The sequence below is a fragment of the Anguilla rostrata genome, chromosome 3 (assembly GCF_018555375.3).
Source record: "Anguilla rostrata isolate EN2019 chromosome 3, ASM1855537v3, whole genome shotgun sequence".
NCBI classification, from domain to species: Eukaryota; Metazoa; Chordata; class Actinopteri; order Anguilliformes; family Anguillidae; genus Anguilla; species Anguilla rostrata.
In genome coordinates, this window is record NC_057935.1 from 56,836,423 (window position 1) to 56,857,238 (window position 20,816).

The 20,816-nt window shown below is 45.4% G+C and overlaps 4 protein-coding genes across 15 annotated transcripts in view; 2 read left to right on the forward strand and 2 right to left on the reverse strand.

Annotated features, from left to right (window-relative positions):
- LOC135251260 (histone-lysine N-methyltransferase, H3 lysine-79 specific-like) overlaps positions 1-4,192 on the forward strand; it is a 33,860-nt gene extending 29,668 nt beyond the window's left edge. For 6 of the 8 annotated variants that reach the window (XM_064328525.1, XM_064328520.1, XM_064328521.1 and 3 more), the window contains one exon: positions 16-4,192. The gene's annotated coding sequence lies outside the window, so the exon portion shown is untranslated. The remainder of the gene's footprint in view (positions 1-15) is intronic. The other 2 variants (XM_064328524.1, XM_064328523.1) reach the window with 2 other exon arrangements.
- A 463-nt stretch (positions 4,193-4,655) lies between these two features.
- On the reverse strand, positions 4,656-9,180 carry plekhj1 (pleckstrin homology domain containing, family J member 1). The gene is made up of 6 exons (XM_064328540.1): positions 8,699-9,180; positions 8,314-8,381; positions 8,117-8,183; positions 7,859-7,949; positions 7,686-7,749; positions 4,656-6,498 (listed from the first exon to the last, which is right to left on the reverse strand). The coding sequence occupies exons 1-6, from the start codon at positions 8,790-8,792 to the stop codon at positions 6,415-6,417; spliced, it is 468 nt and encodes a 155-aa protein (XP_064184610.1). The 5' UTR covers positions 8,793-9,180; the 3' UTR covers positions 4,656-6,414.
- sf3a2 (splicing factor 3a, subunit 2) lies at positions 7,789-14,014 on the forward strand. 3 transcript variants are annotated; one of them, XM_064328537.1, is made up of 8 exons: positions 7,789-7,920; positions 10,250-10,525; positions 10,633-10,679; positions 11,185-11,294; positions 11,471-11,520; positions 12,054-12,194; positions 12,845-12,913; positions 13,334-14,014. In XM_064328537.1, the coding sequence occupies exons 2-8, from the start codon at positions 10,328-10,330 to the stop codon at positions 13,589-13,591; spliced, it is 873 nt and encodes a 290-aa protein (XP_064184607.1). In that variant the 5' UTR covers positions 7,789-7,920; positions 10,250-10,327; the 3' UTR covers positions 13,592-14,014. The 3 variants fall into 3 exon arrangements, with proteins under 3 accessions (XP_064184607.1, XP_064184604.1, XP_064184603.1); XM_064328534.1 differs by lacking the exon at positions 7,789-7,920 and adding an exon at positions 8,319-8,454; XM_064328533.1 differs by lacking the exon at positions 7,789-7,920 and adding an exon at positions 9,643-9,788.
- A 130-nt stretch (positions 14,015-14,144) lies between these two features.
- Positions 14,145-19,950, reverse strand: LOC135251263 (uncharacterized protein DDB_G0283697). 3 transcript variants are annotated; one of them, XM_064328531.1, is made up of 7 exons: positions 19,868-19,950; positions 18,582-18,685; positions 17,542-17,570; positions 17,206-17,263; positions 16,477-16,611; positions 15,768-15,895; positions 14,145-15,404 (listed from the first exon to the last, which is right to left on the reverse strand). In XM_064328531.1, exons 2-7 carry the CDS (start codon positions 18,676-18,678, stop codon positions 15,009-15,011), a joined length of 843 nt encoding a protein of 280 aa, XP_064184601.1. In that variant the 5' UTR covers positions 18,679-18,685; positions 19,868-19,950; the 3' UTR covers positions 14,145-15,008. The 3 variants fall into 3 exon arrangements, with proteins under 3 accessions (XP_064184601.1, XP_064184602.1, XP_064184600.1); XM_064328532.1 differs by having other exon boundaries at positions 18,582-18,713; positions 19,868-19,939; XM_064328530.1 differs by lacking the exon at positions 19,868-19,950 and having other exon boundaries at positions 18,582-19,195.
- Positions 19,951-20,816: the final 866 nt, after the last annotated feature.

Below are 20,816 nucleotides of genomic sequence, written 5' to 3' on the forward strand. Positions count from 1 at the left end.
AGGGCGAGGGTGTAGCAGCTCGGCATCAGTTTCTTACTTCACATTGATTTGGGTATTTTGTCAGTACGGCACTCAATAAAGATAATGTGGCTGTGGTGCCTGGATGATGATGATACACATGGAAGTTCCTCAGTCCGGTTTTATATGTTACCGTGCGCTTACTTCAGTAGACCTTGTGGATTCAAAATGTATGTTGAATGCACAAAAAAAAAAAAAGGATTTTTCATTTTTTACCCCAGATCAAGCTCAGCTTGCATCTGGTGAATCTTTTTCAGAGTCTCTGGTTGATGTCCTTCGGTCGCTGCACAGAAGAGGAGAGTGGGGGGGGGGGGGGGTCTCAGATTTCAGGTCACACTCGAGGGGGGGGGGGGGGGTGCTATCGGTGCTAAGCCCAGTCCCTTCACTTCACAGCCTTCCTTTCTGCCACCGGTACAGCCAGCCAGTGCTCAGTACGCCCCCCACACGCCGGCCTGCTGGTGCACGTGTCCTGTGTGCTCCTTCAGTCTCGGGCCTGTTTCGCCCTTCCTCTGAAACGTTGCTGTAACAGTAGAGTGGTATAGAATGGTAGTTCTATAGGTTCTCTGTTATTGGGACGGAGTTCTATAGAGTGGTAGTGGCATAGGTAACGTGGTAGTGGTATTGGTGGCATTGGTATAGACTGCTAATGGTTTAGAGGTGTGTAGACTGGTATTGGTATAGCGTGGTAGGGGTATTAATATTGAGTTATATAGTCTGGTATTGGTATAGAGCGTTTTGTGGTGTACCGGTATTGGTGGCATTGGTATAGACTGGTATTGGTGTAGGGCGTTAGTGGTGGACTGGTATTGGTATAGAGCTTGGTATAGTGGTATTGGTGTAGACCTGTATAGACTGGTATTGGTACAGAGCAGTAGTGCTGTACAGGTATTGGTATAGATGTGCATAGACTAGTATTGGTATAGATCTTGGTATAGTGGTATTGGTATAGACCTGTATAGAGCTTGGTGTAGTGGTATCGGTGTAGACCTGTATAGACTGGTATTGGTATAGAGCAGTAGTGGTGTAGTGGTATTGGTATAGAGCAGTAGTGGTGTATTGGTATAGATGTGTGTAGACTGGTATTGGTATAGAGCTTGGTATAGTGGTATCGGTGTAGACCTGTATAGAGCTCGGTATAGTGGTATCGGTGTAGACCTGTATGGACTGGTATTGGTAGTAGAGCAGTAGTGGTGTAGGTGGTAAACAGTAGTAGTGGTGTGGTATATAAGCAGTGTTGGGGTTTCTGATAACCGCACAGCAGTGGATGCTGCAGTTTGTCCATGTCTGGGCGGTGCCTGTTGCGGGTGCGGCAGTGAGCACGTCTGCAGTGATGCATCCGTGACGCTTCCAGGGCTCAGCGACGCTCCGGACTTTTCTGTGAGCCCTCAGTCTGCAAAAGCAGACAGTTAATTAGGCTGTTTTTTTTTGTTGTTTTTTTTGTGTTTTAGGCTGTTGTGTTTTTTTAAACTGGTGTTCATATCGGTGCTGCTTGTATAAAATACATGACTTGTGTGCAAAGCTTAAAGAAAACAAAAACACCTTCGTACAAAAATCACATCTTATATTTTGTTTTCCCTTGTGCCCAGCTGTTAGCATTTTGTCGCAGTGGCCTGCACACCATAGAGGTCTCTGATTGTGTGCGGATGCTGCAGCCTCCGGACAGGAGCTCTGGTGCTGTACCGGTGCATCCTCTGTGGTGCTTTAGGCATTGCAGGGGTGTCGTTATCTTACAGGCATTTAGCATATGCGCTTATTCAGAGCGACTTGCACATCTTTTACCCCCATTTTTTTCCCCCATTTACGTAGTATCCATTTATACAGCTGGATATGTACTGATGCAGTTCTGGTTAAGGACTTTGTTCCGGGGTACTACCTGGGAGTCGAACCTGCAACCTCTAGGCAAGGTGACTGTGACGTCAGTCTGAGGAGAGACTAGGAGCCTTGGTGCTTGGTGCCCCCCCCCCGACTTTTGGCGCTTTTATCCAGCACCCACTGCAGGCTGTGATACGGTGGCTATTTAACACGCCGGGGATGATGTCATAAGCACAGTGTGCACTTTTCTGTCTCTTCATCGTCCTCGAATTGAAAGGAATGCGTTTGCTTGCAAACAGAGAAGCAGAGCAGTGCATTGTGGGGGCACAGAGAGTGTGTCACGTCTCGCCCAATTAATGCTCATGGAGTGATTTGAATTTCTCTTTGAGACACTATACGTGTGTGTGTGTGTGTGTGTGTATATACAGGATATATATGTTGTGTGTGTGAGTGTGTGCACGCGTGTCTGCGTCTATTGGTTTTTAGGATGTATCCATGTTCTCAAAGAGAAGCAAAGCTTTTTGAAGCTTTACAGCCAAAATTCTGTTTTAGAAACTAAAGAATTAAAATAAAAAATGAATAAAAAAGAATAGGTATGGACTCTTCATTTTGCTGAAGCAGTCATTCATATAGGGGCTAGTAGGAAGAGTCCTTTCTTAGATGCACTGGAAGGTCTTTTTAATGATGTTGTTTATTATGACTGTAAAGATTTACTCTTTGTGTTTGATGTTTGTTGTTGCTGTTGTAAGTTTTTTTTTTTTTTTTTTTACTGATACCAATATTACCAATATCCAGGTAAAGTCCCAATATCCTTAAAGAGCAAGGTGCTTCCCTACACTTTAAACAAGGACAAAGCAGTCATGCAAATGCATGTTGTTGTTTCTCTCGTGCTTAAGAGGGGGAAAAAAATTAATAATGTTGAAATCAAGTATATACAAGTTATACAAAGTTTGGTTTTTTTTTTTTTTAAATTATTTATCTTTTATTTGCATGTCCGAGACGGGAGTCAGGCAGAGGTCTCCATGGCAACTGTCTCCATGGCTCCTCCTACTGCCGGGTCAGTTTTTTCTGTGTCTGGTTTTATTGGCTTTGCCCTTGAGGTTCATAAGCCAGTCTCACCAAAACTGACCCTACAGGAGCTGGTGAAACGGCAGCTGAACCGGCCGATTCCAGCCTCACAGGACATTCAGTGGCTGTGACGAAGGGTTCCCTTCACACTCTTCATTTTTAGGTGGGCAAATAAATCTTAAGAAACCAGTTTCCTGTGTAAATATTAGCACTAGATGTGGATCGACTTCCACAAGAGAAATGCTGTCCTTTCTGGCCAAATCTGAGTTGTGGTTTCAAGCAGGAATCCCTTTTGTTTTTACAGGATTCGTTCCTGGATAATATTTGTATATTTATTCTAAAACTGCTGAGTCCCACTGTAAAGCAATTCTTTTTATTTGCATGAACTGTCAGCAGTTTGGTCTTCCTGCAATAGCAACTGTTATTCTTCAGGTTTTAAAAGGGTTTTTTTTTTTTTTTGGCTTGTTTTTATAACCACAGGTAACGTGTATGTTAACAATGGTGCTTTTTCTGTGAACTTCCTCCTTCTCGACCGTGATTGTGAAATAGAGGCTCGCTGTTGCACAATTATGACTGCATTTGTCTTGAAAAGACGCATTTATTTGACTTTTCCCTTCCCTTTCGTAAACACACACCAACCACCACTTCTAGCGTGTACTGTGAAGATTACTGTTTTTGAGATCTCAGTTTTCACATTTGTGATTGTTCCTACTCCTCAACCCTGACCCTAACCCCCCCTCTCCCTTAATCTTTCTGTTCCCTCCCCCCCCCCATCCCATTTCCATTGGTACACAGGTCACTCCTGTTTAGGTTAGACATGCTGTACTTCACTCCTGCTTTTGTGTTAAAATGTAAACACTGTGGACTGAAATTGCATGTTTGTTTTTTTTTGTTTTTTTTTAATACATATACTATTTTATATCTGTAGTAATGACAGAGAAGGTTGAGGTGAAATACCAACCAGTAGTTCTGCTGGTTTCATCCCCCCCCCCGATCAGGGTCTGATTTAAACCTCCAGGTGAGTGTATGTAATCTCTAGCCAAACAGTGACATTACTGGACTGTCAGGCAGAAGACAGAACCAGCAGCACTACTATCCTTGGGGGCCACACTTGAGTGTCCCTGGCCTGCCTGTTCAAACTGTTTGGGTGGCGATGGAAAAAAATGTACTGTTTCTACACCGGTGCTTCTCTCTGGCAATGCAAACAATATTGTGCGTTTGGTTTAACATGCTTTGGGGGGATTTTCCCAGCCTTTCTTGTAATTGCTAATAAAATAATGTTTCTTTGTAATAATTTTTTCTGTTTCTGATCTTATGGACATTACATTACATTACAGGCATTTGGCAGACGCTCTTATCCAGAGCGACGTACAACAAAGTGTATAACCATAACCAGGAACAAGTGTGTCGAAAACCCTAGAGGGCAGTACCGTACCAAGTGCAGGGAACAACCGCATAGTTCAACTTGGACCCTGAGGGATAAACTGATTAATACTAACACAAACGAGAACAGCAACAACGCAGCCTACGCAAAAATACAAGGGGTATTCTAAGACGATATAGACGAGTGCGTTAGCTAAGTCACCTACGAAACAGCTACCTAGTTACAACCCTAAGCTTACAGTTCAGAGGACGGACAGCTCACAGGAAAATATATAACCGCAATGCCTCAGAGGTTTTAGTTTTGTAGTGCACCACCCCCCCCCCCCCCAAAAAAAAAACAAAACAAAACAAAGAAGGGCGTGCACAGAGAGGGGTCCCATTAAAACTCTTTAATAAAAAATAAAACCAGAAGGCCAACAGATTTGATTTTCAGCATTGTCACATTGTAAATGCGTAGCTGTAATGTCAAGCGTTTCACTTCTGTACAGCAGACGGCTCTCTGAGCAGCCGTCACAAAGGGGTCAAAGTGGTTTCGCTCTTTCAGCTCCTGGAACTGGAGTGAGCGTGAAAATCGTACTCAGCCGAGCCCTGCAGTCACGTCACGGCGACTCGGCGGTAAGTGTAGGATATGTGTCGCCAGATTTCTCCTCAGAAAAACCATTTGCATTTTAGAGGACGGCCACCGGACCGGAACATTCTTGCAGAAATGCCAATGCGTGAGAGTTTTGAACTTTTACTTAAAAAAAAATAATTTTTTGTTTAAAAAGTAAGAAAGAAAAAGACATTTACCCAAACCATTTGTGCAATACTTTTTTTGTATATATTCGGCCGTGGCAGATGACCTTACAGAAAAATATACAGTTTCACTAAATTTGATAATCTGCACAAAGACATACAAAAGGTTGTCCGAACAGTTCCTTAACATACACACACAGACAAGAGAAAATTCAATGGAATGATTTTGCATGTGAACTTCAAGCACCGTCTGGATGCATTTCACTGGTCACCGTAGGGTTGCCAGGTGTTGTCAAACCCTCATGCACGTATGTAACAATAATGACACCAGTTTATGGACTATACAAAGGAGGGACGAGAGAGATTGTACCCCTGTTAACAGGGCATGCAAACTCGAATGTGGCTGAAATGCATCTTGACTGAGGAGACCTGTAGAGCACAGGGTATTAAAGTGATTCATCAGAGGGCTTTACCCGTCCCAAACCAAATCCAGCACACGGAACACACACACACCGTTACCTTGGTGCATGGTTGGAACATTAAGGACAAGACTTGTGTTACCCTCTTATGTGATGCTGACTTTTCCATATGGAAAAAAAAAAAATCTCTAATAATGTCCAGCGAAGTACCTGACCAGCGTTTCCACATCTGTCCAGCTTAGCCCTGTTATGAAGGTGGTGCAGTTGGTTTTACTTGATCGCTGATCTGAACTGGCCGACTCTTTGATAATTCATTATCTGTACGTGCTTTTTTTATGTTGCAAATAAGTTGCTGAGGTTTGAGTCGGTTAAAGACCTGACAGCTGAAAGGGGTTAATTTAGTATTCATGAAGCCAGCTCAGTCTTAACGAATCGATCACGCCTAATTATTCCAGGCTCTTAAAAATCTGATTGATCAGTTAATTAAATCTTAAATCACCTTTAATACAAATCTATTTCCAGTTTATTTTAGGGGGCAGTATTCAGCAGAAGTTTGTGCGTGAACGCATTTCACACGCGTGTTTCTGTTCATACAAACAGTGCCGGCCGTGTGTTTGACTGTGACATTTGGAAGATTCAGATCAGATTTGTATTAACACCTCAAACGAACGTTAAGCGATTAAAAACTCCGGTGGGATGAAAGTGGCCTCTCCAGTCTACCAGTAAAGGGGGTGAAGGAACGTTGCTCTGGGGCGTACTGCGAATCATAAACCCAACCAACTGAAATGCTCCTGGTAGATGACATATCTACACACAGGTAAAGAATGACGTGATCAATTACAACAGCATTCACTAAACTATTCACTCAAAAAAAAAAAAAAAAATTAAAAAAACTAAACGTACAGTAGATTTTGTGTGTGCGCACTTACGCCATATGAACAGGTAATCACTCGAGTGACATCGGTAGGGGTGACTGGAATTAAGTCTCTTTAGAAATGGGCGGAAGGGCACAGTTGACCTGGAAGCGCTTCTCGTCTGAAATCCCATACTGCTCTAAAGGATCCTGCCCAGGGGTGAGAGAGACAAGACGGCCGATGAAAAATTAATCGAGAGGAGCTTGGATCAGTCATCGGTGTAACCGCATAGCCTGTCGCCCTGCGCCGGCTGTACCCGTCCTCCTCCTCCTGTTCGGTTACAGAACCGCCGTCATTTGGACGCATCGGCCCGCTCATTGGATACAACGCTAAGCACGCGTAGCTGAGTGGCTGTTCACGCAGGATTGCGTCGGACACGCTTACCCGTTATTAGCCAGCAGGCTAACGCACTGCAAGCCGAGTAGTGAGCGGAAGGAAGTGAACTGTAGAGAGGTCTGTGCGGTAGGCCCCGCGCGAAGGTGAAGCTGGCAGTGCAGCAGCGGCACTGGGGTTATAACTGACGTCTGATCACAGTCCGCAATCACTGTGACAACCAACATTATCAATAGCCTAACGCTTCAATGCTGCTCCTCGCCTAGCTATCAAGCTAGTTAGCAAGGAAAACTGTGTTTAGCTACAGCTGAGTGCGACATTTCTGCAAAATGAATTGAACCAGATTTAACATGGGTTCATAATGGGGTTTGATCCCTTGTAGCAGTTCTGCCACATTCCGTTCTACTGCTATTTTATGCCAGGCTGGCCAGTGGAGGACGAGCTTCCCCTTCTATAGCCGGCTTCCTCTCCAGATTTCTTTCCACCATTTGAGTTTTTTTTTCTCCCCACTGGGAGATTTTACCTTACAGTATGTACTTGCTATTTGGGGGTTCAGGTCTGGTGTTTGCCCTTTTTGCTCAGTTTATTGCCTTGCTACTCTGTAAAGTGTCTTTGTGACAGTCCTCTCTGTAAGAAGCGATGTGCAAATAAAATTGAATTGAATTGAACTGAATTGAATTGAATCATCTGGCAAGTTAGCTAACTTGCCAGATGATAAAGCCAGCTATGGATCCTTGTTAGCTACCTTCATAGTAGCCTGTGTGAAGCTTTATTAGCTAAGTGAACTAATGTACCGGTAACTTGTATGTACACACGAGCAAAACAATGTGCCCAAGTACGCAATTGTGACAGCCTTCTATCCAATAAGGGGTCAATACGTGCAAATGATGCCTGAGCCGGAAACAGCCGGACTGACACAGGTTTCGCGGGTTCACCGTTCTTGCAGTTACACCGGCAGGGTAAGGGGGAGGGGTTAATGAACAGAGGGAGAGGAGCCACTCACTTTGCCCGTCAGCCGGTGGATTTCCGTGCGGTAGAAGATGAGGTTCTTCCTCATGAACTCGTAACTGTGGGGGGCAGAGAGAGACACAAGAAAGTCAAACATAAACCACACGTACACATGCACTTGCTAGCTGTGTCAGGACAACACCCAGCAGCACAGCCACTGAAACAGACCTTGCTTTGATGATGGATTCTACCCATTCCGAGCACTGCTCCTGGGAGTCACATTCGAACAGGTACTTTCTCTCCGCCTCGTCCAGGAACGCTACGATGACAGAAACATTCGTTGGGTGCCCAGCGCCACAAGCACAGAGACACTTATTCGGAGCGAGTGACGGAACAAACAACCAACAACTATGACTTCCACCCATCCCGGTTACTGGTGGCGTGATTCTGCGGGCGTGATTCAGCGGTGCGAGTGTCGGAACTCACCAACTGAAAAGGTCTGGTCATCTTCTCTCTCCACCCGACACTGTTCCAACAGCAAGGCCCCTATAGGCTAAGAGGAAAGGACATGATGTCTTAGCTCGCTATGAGCAGCAGCTGTTGACCGATGCAGCGTCGTCAACGCAATGCCTCCCTCCACCCAGGCCAATATTTAATCAGTCATCAAAACGCCTGTCGCTTACCTCCTCTTCATCGGTGCGGAAATAGAACAGGAAATTAACCACCAACTTGACCAGTCGCTTCTTCACCACTGATGGGCAAAATAAAAGAGGAACACATCATATGAGACGGAAAGTGAAACGCCAGAAATGTTCAGTGGCTACGTACGTGATGGATTTTATGTCTGTTTCCTCATAACATACTCGGTCATTAGAAAGGCAACAGGCAGGGCGCCTTTCAGTTTACATTGGCACATGACTGTTTGATGACAAAGAGCAAACAAACAGCGAGTACAAACTGTCGCTAGCTTGTGCAAAGATATATGCCGTTGAAAAACCAGGCGAGCCACCTGCCTGGCATCGGAATAGTCAAGAGTGCCAGGCGAGAAATAAATTAGTGGATACATACCGTCGCCTTTCTTCGGTCCTCTCATCCCCAGCTCCGCCGCTCGGTCTGAGTGCTGGCGGCTTAAAAAGACCATCTCCTTCTCGTTAAACCGCATCGCGACACCTCGCACTACAACCCGCCTGGCATACTGGTCAATACAGTCCCTTTGTGATTCGTATATAAACAAAAAATGCCAAGCTGTCTTCTTTTTTCCCCAGTCAAATTCACTGCGCCTCTCTATTAGTGTCTGTTGTTAATATCGATTATAGCTATATAGTACTCAACAAAGGCACGAACTTGCAAGACCCCTCTTTTTCCCTTCGGCTGAATCGTCCTATTGGTATTCAAAAATATATTTAAAAATAAATACCTATGATAATACTACCTATTTCTATTCATTATGTCGCTCGACGGCTAATGCTAACTTGTTACGCATGTCTCAAACGGCCAAGGAAGCTTGTCCGGTCCGGGTCGAAGTTTCCCCACACCCCTGCCAAACTAACAGGGCACTCCCTCTGATGCGATATCGCTCGGAAGCTCAGCGAGGAATCAGGGGCGGAAGTTTGTGTGTCCGCCGCCATGTTAGGGGGGTAAAAGGCATTGATATTCTTCCTGGACAAAGTCAGTTGTGGTTCAGGTGCTAAAGTTCAGTTTCCGATTTTTGCATAAACGACTCCGTTCAGATTACCGTTGCTATAAACGGTCCTGCATCAGTATTTGGGGGGCTCTATCGACTGCGGGGAGGAAGCGAGAGAACCTGTCAATCGTGATTCCTAAATTTGTGGGATAACATACTAATTCTGAAATGTGGTTCAGAGAATGTCAGCTTTCACTCACCTATTTATAACCCAGAAAACCAGTTCCTAATCACGGTTAATAGTATGGTGGAAATAAACAACAGGACATCTGCAATTATTCGTCCAAAACAACGCGTGTCAGTTATGATTATGATTAAGAGATGCCGAGTGAGAGGCAAAGAGCTTCGCACACTGTATTGAAAAAAGTGTCAATAAAGTTTTCAAGCACCTGCAGGAAGTGTGCGTTGCCACGCATGCGCAAATGATCTTACTGCAAATGTGAGGCCGGCGTTGCGCTGTCGTTCAATTCTTTGGTAAGATTATTTTCATTTCATGTGATACAATCTTCAATGTGTTATGCTTTCGCGCTTCTCTTAGCTGTGTATGATGGAATTACCAAGTTTAATTCAAGTAACTGCAGAAATAAAATCCTGTAGAACAGGATATGCCGCCATCAATTGTTTGTTAGCGACTTGAATTGGCTAACGTTAGCCACCTAGCCAGGTACAATGAAAACCGATTGGCTAACTAGCTAGCTTGATGGACTTTCAAATAACTGTAATTGTTTAAAATCCCTTTAGTTTCTCACATGATATGTATACTTAGGAAGACGGTTCTACAAAGAAGCACGATGAAACCAATTTAACTCATTTAGTTAACTTGTTAATGTCGACTGCAGCTTCATAAAAAAAATTGTCTGAGTTTCATGGAAAATCGTTTTCTCTATATCGTTCATTTGATAAGTTCCTTAACCTCAGTCCTTGGTCCTCCGCAGTTTTACACGTCGCTTTGAGTCCTCAACGGTCTGCGGTTTCTGCGGCGCCATTGAAACCGGACCTCTCGGTCGGCAACCATGGATTTCCAACACCGGGCCGGGGGAAAGACGGGGAGCGGCGGGGTCGCCTCAGCCTCGGAGAGCAACCGGGACCGGAGGGAGCGGCTGCGGCAGCTCGCTTTGGAAACCATCGATATCAACAAGGACCCGTATTTTATGAAGAATCATTTGGGGTCGTATGAGTGTAAACTGTGCCTCACCCTCCACAATAATGAGGTACTGAAACTATTGCGCGCCTGCTTCAAACTATCATTTAATAAGTGGCAACTCTTTGTTGGATTTTATTGTGTCTGCATCACTTGATTCACCCAATTCTCTTCCAGGGAAGCTATTTGGCTCACACGCAAGGAAAGAAGCATCAGACTAATTTGTAAGTAAACTCCACAGGATGTTTTTTTGCCATAACTATGGCAGTGCACTGTATTTTGATTAGTAGCGAAAGGTGGCTTCTCTGAAGTAGGTCATTTAACACTTCTGCAAGAGGGACCACTCTTTTTTGTGTGCCCTTTTAGGAGTGACATTTGTGTACTCCAGAAAGACATTTCATTATGTGGTGTAGAATATTCAGGCAGTATTTCCCTGATCTTGAAATGTGACTTATGTGATGTCAATACAAGGGAATAATTAGTGTTATTGGGCTGAAAAGGTAGTCCAGTTGCTGCCTACACAAACTTATTAACTTGGCGAAATGCATTAAGACTAATGTGACTCATTCTGATTGGCTGTTTGATACTGGACTATTGGCATTGTAATAGGGTCTCTGTGAGTGTCTCATTCCGATTGGCTGTTTGGTACTGGACTATTGGCATTGTAGTAGGGCCTGTGTGAATGAATCTCTCTGATTGGCTGCCTGGTTGTGTATGCGCTGACCTCAGAGCTCGGAGAGCTGCCAAAGAGGCGAAGGAGGCCCCCGCCCAGCCAGCCCCAGAGAAGGTGAAGGTTGAGGTGAAGAAGTTTGTGAAGATCGGCCGGCCCGGATACAAAGGTACGAGAAACGTTCCGTGGATTCGCCCGCAGGGTCGGGGTTTTAGGCTCGGAATCCAAACGACATTCGTGTGCACGTTCGCTGGCCTCGGCTAGGAAAGGTCTCGGCCTGCAAGAGCCACGATCAGCTCGTTGCCACGGCAGCTGTGGGTAAGGCTGTGTGTTCTTTTTCCGCAGTGACCAAACAGAGAGATCCTGAGACGGGTCAACAGAGCCTTCTGTTCCAGGTGAGGTGAAAAACACACAAAGCCCGATTCTCAAAAAGCGCCTAGAATTGGCAACATTAAGCAGCATTGTAATTAATGATCTTGAATAGAATACATTTTACTTATAAATTGCATTGTAATTATTCCAAATGTATTATTGTTATTACTGTTATTTGATTTCTCGGACCATATTTACGATAAATGGTGTACTGCACATTGTACTCTGTCTATCCATTCATAAATCCCGATGTTTACTGAAATCATTCAGTCAATGATGTAGCTGGTTGAAATCATACCTGTTACCGTGGGAACCGTGCTCGTTACCATGGGAATCATGCCTGTTGCCGTGGGAATTGTGCTTGTTACCGTGGGAATCATGCCTGTTGCCGTGGGAATCGCGCTCGTTACCGTGGGAATCATGCCTGTTGCCATGGGAATTGTGCCCGTTACAGTGGGAGCCAGCTGCAGTCCCCCGCCTGTGTGTGTGCGTGTGCGTGCGCGTGTGTGTGTATGCGTTCTGTTGTGTGCGTGCTGACGCTCCTCCCGCCCCTCAGATCGATTACCCGGAGATCGCGGAAGGCATCGGACCGCGGCACCGCTTCATGTCCGCGTACGAGCAGCGCATCGAGCCGCCCGACCGCCGCTGGCAGTACCTGCTGCTGGCCGCTGAGCCGTACGAAACCATCGCCTTCAAGGTGTGTGTGTGTGTGTGTGTGTGTGTGTGAGTGTGTGTGTTGTCCTGTGTGTGTGTGTGTGTTTCCGTGTGTGTGTTTGTGTGTGTGTGTGTGGTGTGTCTCTGTGTGTGCGTGTGCTTGTGTGCGCGTGTGTTTCTGTGCCTGTGTGTGCGCCTGTGTGTGTGTGTGCGTGCGCGTGCGCGTGTGTGTGTGTGTGTGCGCGTGTGTTTCTGTGTGTGTGTGTGTGTGCGTGTGTGTATGAGTGTGTGTGTGAGTGTGTGTGTGTGTTTGTGTGTGCGCGCCTGTGTGTGTGCGTGTGTTTCTGTGTCTGTCTGTCTGTCTGTCTGTCTGTCTGTCTGTCTGTCTGTCTGTCTGTCTGTCTGTCTATCTGCCTGTCTCGTCCTGTTTGGTGAGTGAAGTGAACATGTTGAGCGTGTGAAGTGACTGCTGTGTAATACACTGGTGCTGTCGTTGATCGTGACGATGCTGAAGTGGCTGAATGTTTGAGTGTTCAGCTGAATTCAGGATGGTGAGGCGGTGGCACAGTGTTAATTTACACAGCTGGGTCTGTGTCCAGGTTCATGATGTCTGTGTTAATAGTTTTTTTTGTTTTGCTCGTACCCGGTCTGTTAATCTGCTGTTTCTGTGGTATCCCCCCGCGCCACCGGCAGGTTCCCAGCAGAGAGATCGATAAAGGCGAGAGCCGCTTCTGGACCCACTGGAATAAGGAGACCAAGCAGGTAAAAAAAAAAAAAAAACACGCTCAGACCCACAGCATCCTGCACACGCTGCTGTTTCTTTATTTATTGTTTGCACCAATCGTGATCGTCCTTTTTACCGCATCAGATGGCTTTGCCTGTCATCTCGCCGGCTGGTTGTTTTGGTCAGTTTTTGTTGTGACGTTTATTTGTTTGTAGAATTTCGTCCAGTTTTAGTGCAGTTTTTTTTGTTTGCTTTTGCTGGGGGCTCGAGTCTGATCCGCTGTGCGTCGGTGACTGCGGGGTTTCGTGCTTCTCTGGTCGCCCTCGTCTTGCCCCCACTGTGGCTGTGCAAGTGACCGTGGGAAAAGGAGTACTAAATGAATGTGTGGAAAGTTTGAATTTAAAATGAGGTTCGCTGACTGGGTTCCTGTCCTCTGTACCCCCCCCCCCCCCCTCCAGTTCTTCCTGCAGTTCCACTTTAAGATGGAGAAAGCCCTCCCTGTCCCCAGCGGCCCCGTGCCCCCCATGGGGGTGAAGCGGCCCCCTCCCCTGATGAGCGGGATCGGCCCCAGACCACCCAACGAGCCCATGCCCCCCCCACCACCCGGCGGGATGCACATGCCCCCCTTACCCCCCGGCGCTCCTGGCCCTCCCCAGATGCCCCCGCAGATGCCCCCCGCCCCAGGCATGCCCCCTCCTGGATCCATGCCCCTATGATGAGGCCCCCTTGCCCACGGAAGGGCCCGGAGGAATGCCCCACCCCCGCCAAACAACTGATCTCCCCCCCCCCCCACACGCAATTTTCCTTCCCGTCTTGGCCTTGGCCTCCTAGTTGTGGTGGCCGTCATGTTTAAAAATTCAACTGTAGAAGCCATTTTAAATATTCCCAAATTTTCAATTTTCCATGTAAAGAAAAAGCTGGAGCCCTCTAACTTTGAAAAGATTTGTACTTTGTACTATTTGTGAAGTTTTTTTTTTTTTTTGTGGAAATGAATGGGTTATAGGTTGTAGAGGTGAGGAGTGGTGCCCCCTGGTGGTCCTATTACAGTAGTACACTTTAGCTTCTGCAGTCAGCCTACCTGTACAGCCAACTGGTCACCTCAGGATTGTTTTTTATAAATAAATACGAGAGGAAAATGACATGGCGTTCAGTATTTTGAGTCTTTTGCACCCCCTTGTGTTTTGTCTTGGAACTGACATGTAAGTCCTTGTGAAAACCTTAAAATGTTAGTTTTTCTGCAAGTGCAGAAGTAGGCAAGCTCACATACAGTTCTTATAAATTTAAAGGGCTTTTATTTTATTATTCAAACATCTTTTGGAATTTGAGCAATGGGAAGTAAAAGGTCAAAGACATCCTCTACAGACATTTTCACAAACACACACAGACTGGTCTGGCGCGTTCTCTCCAACGCGAGCTCAGTAATCCCGGAACTTGACCAAAGCGTGTGTTCTAAAGGGGAGGAAAATTGCCTCCATGAATGAAATGAAATGCGCCGAGATTTTGTTTCACTGTGACAGCTAGCGATCCAATGTTAAAGCTACAGTTCTACTTCAGGGTTTTCACAAAATCACTCAATTGTTAAATTACATTTCAATAACAGGAAAAGTACAGCACACAGCAGCTTATAAGACACCATTACTTTTTATCTTAAGATAACGATGGGCGCGGTGGGGGTGGGGGGGAGGAGAAGAGAGGGGGGGATTTTTGGGTAATTTTTCCACTAAAGCTTTTCAGGATTGGTTGGTTTATGCCTCAGATTGTATGGCGTCTCTTAATGGGTTGTTTTTGTATTGAAAGTTGCTACATGCTGACAGAACGTGTATTTTTGTACCTCTGATATTCTGTGTGAATTCCTACAGACTAATCATTCCAGTACAATCTAAGCACTCCTTTTTTTTTTTTCTCTATTTTTAATCATTACAATTGAACCTCGTAGTTAAGCGAAGACGGACATGTGACAGACCACCTGACTCGCAGATTCCTCAGTGAGGATGGTTTCCTCAGGGGTGGGGGGAATACACGAGGTTCTACTCACTGAATTTACTTTTTTTTGTAGATAGCTACTTGCGTTGATGGCAGTTGGTTGTTACTCTAATCCCTCCTCTTGAGCGTGTGTCATTGTACGGGACCGTTCTATTCGGTGAGCTTGGTGACCTCTGACCCCTTCTGCTTCTCTTGCTTCCCGCTCTTTTTCGGCTTCTTCCTGGGTCTCTCTTCTTCTTCCTCATCCTCCTCTTCCTCCTCTTTCTCCCACTGCTTCACCGTCTCTCTTTTCTCTTTCCTCCTCTTCCCCATCACTCCCTCCTCTTCCTCCGGCTCTCGCCCTCTCCCCCTCTTCTCCTTCCGTTTCTCTCTCTTCCTCCCTGCGCTCCCCGGTGTCTCCCGGTGTTTGGCCCTCCCCGCCCCCCCACGCACGCCCTTCATCCCCGTCTCCGTCTTCCTCGTGTCTGCGCTTTCTTCTTCCTCATCCTCGTCGTCGTCGTCCTCCAGCACCCACCAAAACAAGGTGTCCCATAGAGAGCTCTCGGGCTGGGTGGTAAAAGAATATTATTATTAGAATTGGCTCAGAATACGAGCGTCTGCCAAGTGATTGTAATGTAATCCCACTAATATTAATAATAATCATTATAATTCTGTTTGCATGGTGGCCTGTCCTGTATGCACATCAATGTGAAACAATCTTTCACTCCGATTCAATCTAACTTCAATGGGGCCTGGGTACAAATTAAACTGAACTTTAACCATTAAAGTTAGAGCCCCCTTCCCCCTGCAATTCCATCTTTATGCATCCTTAAGTTCAGCTGCTTCAGCAAGAGAATGAACCTGGAGCGAGACCAGCTGCCTGCAGTAAGGACATGGAAGCGTGGGAAGCGTAGTGAACAGGTGAGGTACCTGCGGAGGGGTCCTGTCCTGCTTCAGGCCAGCGTGCCTCAGAGCCAGGCTGTCCTTCATCCCTCTCCCTCCGTCTTCCTCCACCCTCTCCCCTTCGTCTTCCTCGGCCCTCAGTGCCTTCAGTGCCACTGCGAGGCCAGCCAGAGAGGGACGGTGACGTGAGACACGCCCCCCCCCCCCACTTTAATACATCCTGCTTTTGTGCTTTAACCCCCCCCCCCCCCCTCCCCCATGCTCTGTTTAAATGTAACGGTTGTACATTGGAATTGGAATATGGGCATTTTAACCTGCTGCCTCAGAACTGCAGGTGAAACTCAGCCTGGGCTAACTCACCTGGGCATAGATAAGGTATGATTGACACTGCATATGGTGCCTGACAAATCAATGCAATATGAATCAAAGTCAAATCCTGGGGGGGGGGGTGCTGTGTCTGTGGGTCTTTTCATTTGTTCCTGCACTTTTTATTTGAAGTCGTTGATTGGCTAATGAGTCCACACACCTTGCTGATTGAAAGGAAATCACAAAAAAAAAAACAAAAAAAAAACCAGCAGAGACTGCCGCCCTCCAGGACTGGAGTCTGAAACCTGCTGCTTCTGCGCTCGGACGGTTGGTGTACAGCAGCGGTGTCGTCCAATCGCATGCCACGGAGGGCTGAGAGTCCCGCCCTCCGTGGCAGGCGATTGGGCGGCGCGGGTCTACGGTTCCTCACCGTGCAGCCTCTGGAGCCCGGAGCTGATCAGTAAGATGGTGATGGCCACGAACAGGCAGCGGTTCAGCGTGACGCCCTCCCACGGACTGTCCATCTGGGCCAGGTTCTGGATGGACAGGGCCCGACGTATGGACACTGCAGAACCGGGTGGGAGGTGAGAGAGAGAGGATGGGTGGGGGGGAGAGAGAGACAGAGAGAGAGAAAGGTACAGTTTAGTCAGGAAAATGGTGAGCATAGCTGGGCTGAATGGCCTGTTCTTGTCGTTATGTTACGTTAGATACAAGGCACCAAACGCACAGCTCAGAACAGACAGCTCTATAAACTAGGCTGGTTCGCTCCTGTACTTGAGCACAGTAAAATCTGCAGGATATACTTGCAGTCTGCAGCTGTAAATGGTGTTCATGCAAGTGTCCAAATGTCATTTAGCTAATTAAATAAGAGCTGATGTTTGCAAAAATCCTGAAACGGATCGGCCATTGCTGTGCACCCCTGATCTAAACACTGAGCTACTCTGTCTTTAAGACTATGTTTAGACATTATTATTGTTATTATTGTTATTATTATTATTATTATTATAGACAATATGATTATGCCACATAAGTCTGATTTGAATAATTTATGTCTTGCTTTAGGAGGGGCACAGAGCTCAGTTTGTGGAGTTTCACAGGTATGGAAATAGAGAGAGAGAGAGAGAGAGACAGACAGAGAGGAAAAAAGATAAAAACACACTGGTCCTGGATATTTCCCTCTGGGTCGGTTTTGGGATGTTCTGGGGACTTGGAGGTTCCTGTGTGGAGAGACGGTGAAATAAAGTGAGTTTTAATGGAGTTCCTGTATTTTGAAGGTTAATTTTTTTCCTCTTGAAATGAGGCTCTTAAAGGCTGGAGATGTTCTGGCTGATTTTTAATCTCCAAGTCAAAGGGACGCAAATTCAGGCACATTTAACTAGCACACGTATTCAGAGGAACTTAAATTTATTACTTTGTTTTACATAAAAACTGCTTATACAGCTGAATGTATTTACTGAAATAATTTCACACACACACAAACACACACAAGCCTTACCTCCTTTATGTTTCGTGAGGCTTGCATGTCTAGAAAGAAGCACAGCAGTTAATGGTTGCCAGACTTGAAAATGGTCAATGCGTGCACACATAACCCTAACCCTAACCCACATGTGTTTTTTTGTGTGCATGCGTGCATGTGCGTTTACCTACGTGTGTGCGTGTGTGTGCGCGCGTTCAAGCGTGTGTGCACATATGTCTGTGTTTCTGGAGGGAGAGGTTGGTGAGTTTTCACACTGTGGTACACAAACAGGGTCTGATCATATTTCAATCGCCGGATAACTATAGAATGGAATGCCCTCGACCCCGCCCCCCCCCCCCCCCGTGCCTTTCAGAGACCGTATAATGGCTGTTGTTTTCTTGTTTACTTTTAAATGTTCTCAGTGTGTCTTTCATCACTTCACATCATTAATGTTATTCTGACGAACTAACAGGTGTTTAATTATGAATCCCCGTTCACAGTCATAAGATGTTTTTTTCTTCAATGTGGAAAATGAAGTATTCAAGTATTTCAACCTTATTTCAGTCGCTGAATGGAAACATTGCCTAGTCCCTGAACTGTTAGCAACAGCTTCTTCTCACAATTTGTTATCATTTTAACATAATACAAGAGCTTATGAACATATTTTTTAGTTGTCTTTAAAAAGTCACTGAAAATTTACCACAGGAAAGTTCAGTTAGACGGAGACAGTCCTGTTTTTTTGGTTTCTTCTGTGAACTACACGTGATGGGACACTGGGGATTGTTGATTGTTATTCTTAATAATGGGTGGGGTTGCAATTCTCTGTCAACCGCCGACTTGTTTGAACCCTCTGGTTTGAACTAATCAAATTTATTTGCTCTCCACAGAAAAACTGAGACGATTGGCTCACGTCTGTGAGTGCATGACAGCTTCGGAAGCCTCGTTCTCGCATCTCTACCTCGCGCATAATTATTTGAATCGATTTTGAATATGGGGCCGTTGAGTCGCACGAGCCTAGCCTGAGGGTATGGCTCTGCTGTTTTTTTTTTTTTTTTTTTTTGAATGCGCGTGTACAGTACCTGCTCTGCGAATTTGCCTCACAGATTTGCCTGGGGGTTCCTCTCGCAGTGACGTCCCAAGTTCATCCTCAAACGTCTCGTAAGCGCTCTCGTCCATCCCAGCACTGAAGCGGAACGGGGACAGAACTTGCGCTGGCATATTAAAATTAAACCGTTGATAAAGTCTGCTTACCTAGTACTCATTACGTGCAATGGCACTCTCCTACTAGATACACGTCAAACCGCTGTCCGCTTTAATGATCTGTTCATTTGAATTAATCTAATCATTTTCGATTGAGAAAACCTAAAGATTAACATAGATGTAACAAACTGAGATCAAATTTTGGTTTATTCAATGAAACCTTTTTTTTTTTTCCATTGCAGGTTCTTTGATCTGTGACGGCTTCCTTGGTCTACTAACACTGTGTTTGCACACACAGGCAGACCTGAGAAAGCATTTCCCTTCATCCCCCTCCCTCTGTTCCACAATTCAGTTTAGCCTGACGCTTTTCCTGTTTATCATTTCAAGTCGAGAGTGCTTACAGAAAGCAAATGTAGCGTACTGACACACAGCAGGGCACAAGTGTGTACCTCTGCAATATGACACTGTCAGTGATCAGTTGCCCCATGTCAAAACATCTGAATAACGCTTTCAAATGCCATTCACAAGTTACATTGACTCAGCTGGAAATTCATTTGTTGTGGTTTTTTACTATATATTAGTCTATAATTAAATTTGCCTATTAAAAATATCTTGATATTGATGCTACTTACATTGCAAATAGATTCGTCACAGCTACTCTACTTCAAAGTGTAGACTTTACTGCATGCACTGTAAGATTTTAATTTAAACTGCCATATGATTTCTAATGCATCCTGCAACATAAGAATATAAAGGAAAGCCATCCTCGGCCGTGAATTAGCTGCTACACATATATTACATTTATTTAAACAAAGTCTTCAGTTCAGAAGCTTAGAGAAAACGAGGACCTTTAGAAAAATCTCCACTGTACAAGGATTCTATCACACGCTACCCTCTTAAAAGCACAGCAGACAGAACTCAGAACCTCTCCATCTTAGCTCCTGCGATACCCATTCTCTGCCTAAGCCAGGGCTAAGGACAAGATGTCGCTGATTAAACCTGGAGACTGACATTATAACTGAGCTCAAAATAGACGTTAGCCGGGAGTATGCGACAGAGGAAGGACAGATGCATAACTGAAAAGAGAATGAAAACACCCAGAGATGTTTCCACATGTTCATGCAGAGCTGTCTGAGGCTGGCCACACGGAGCGGACGGATCTTACCTTGGTCAGCCCCGGCAGGGTGCTGAGGAGGCTCCCAGGACCTTGATTTTTTTTTTTGGAGTGCTGGCCCGTCCTGGGAAATGCCCTCCCCCAGCCTCCCTCCCCCCTTTCCCCCCTCCCCCCCCTCGTTCCTCTTCTGCACTCCTCACAGTCTGACAGCTGGTCACAGGTGCAGAAGAATAAAAAAAAAAAACAAACAAAAAAAAACAAAACAGAAAAGCATTCAATGTCAAACTGCTGTGAACTGGCTGCTGACTCCCGATGACATTCTGAGACGACAGACTAGCAGGCCAGAGGTCACGGGCGACGTCTCTGTCCAGATTCTACGCGTTAACGTTTTCTGCTTTTAGCAATATCTTCAGCAAACTTTTCTATGTCAGCGACATCGTTGTGCGGTCGACTCAACTTTATCTGCAAGATAGATATTTACATCACATGGATAATATGCATGCACTGCATCACCTGTCTCTACATGTAGAAAGGTCATTAGTGGCTTATTTTAACCATGCAAATCTATTGGAAGCATACCAGATTTGGACTGTACCAAATCTGTTGAAGTGGGGGTAGCCTGATAAAATGTTACCGATATTTGTCGTTTTTTTAACACGAATCTGTGGAGGGCAGATTTCACACCCTTGTTTTAGAATGCTTCTTCGGGGCTTTTTGGAATAATAAAAGAAAAATACTCGGGCAGAAACTGGATTCAGACCACGGTGGACGGAAGAAAGGCCGCTTACAATCGAAAAGTCTGGCGGCCCTATTATAGAACCTTTTTCAAATTAAGTTTCTCATTTAGAAAAGGAGGCCACTTTGTGGAGCTATTTCTGGCTGTGAATTAATGCCCATTGAACCAAAACACATGGGTACGGAAGACTTCTTTTTTTGCCAAAAAAAAGACTTAAAATAATAATAAAATATATATATATATACTAAAGTAATAATAAAGCTC

Bases quoted from the DNA above. Each gene is read 5' to 3' on its own strand.
- plekhj1 (XM_064328540.1), bottom strand. From the start codon at position 8,792: ATGCGGTTTAACGAGAAGGAGATGGTCTTTTTAAGCCGCCAGCACTCA. The intron at 8,382-8,698 runs GTATGTATCCAC...TTTGCCCATCAG, and splicing joins AGGACCGAAGAAAGGCGACG to TGGTGAAGAAGCGACTGGTC. The intron at 8,184-8,313 runs GTAAGCGACAGG...CTTTCCTCTTAG, and splicing joins TCCGCACCGATGAAGAGGAG to CCTATAGGGGCCTTGCTGTT.
- sf3a2 (XM_064328537.1), top strand. From the start codon at position 10,328: ATGGATTTCCAACACCGGGCCGGGGGAAAGACGGGGAGCGGCGGGGTC. The intron at 10,526-10,632 runs GTACTGAAACTA...ATTCTCTTCCAG, and splicing joins TCACCCTCCACAATAATGAG to GGAAGCTATTTGGCTCACAC. The intron at 11,521-12,053 runs GTGAGGTGAAAA...CCCGCCCCTCAG, and splicing joins AACAGAGCCTTCTGTTCCAG to ATCGATTACCCGGAGATCGC.
- LOC135251263 (XM_064328530.1), bottom strand. From the start codon at position 18,720: ATGCCAGCGCAAGTTCTGTCCCCGTTCCGCTTCAGTGCTGGGATGGAC. The intron at 16,612-17,205 runs GTGTGTTTTTAT...CCGGTTCTGCAG, and splicing joins GAGGGAAATATCCAGGACCA to TGTCCATACGTCGGGCCCTG. The intron at 15,405-15,767 runs GTACCTCACCTG...TTTACCACCCAG, and splicing joins AGGACAGGACCCCTCCGCAG to CCCGAGAGCTCTCTATGGGA.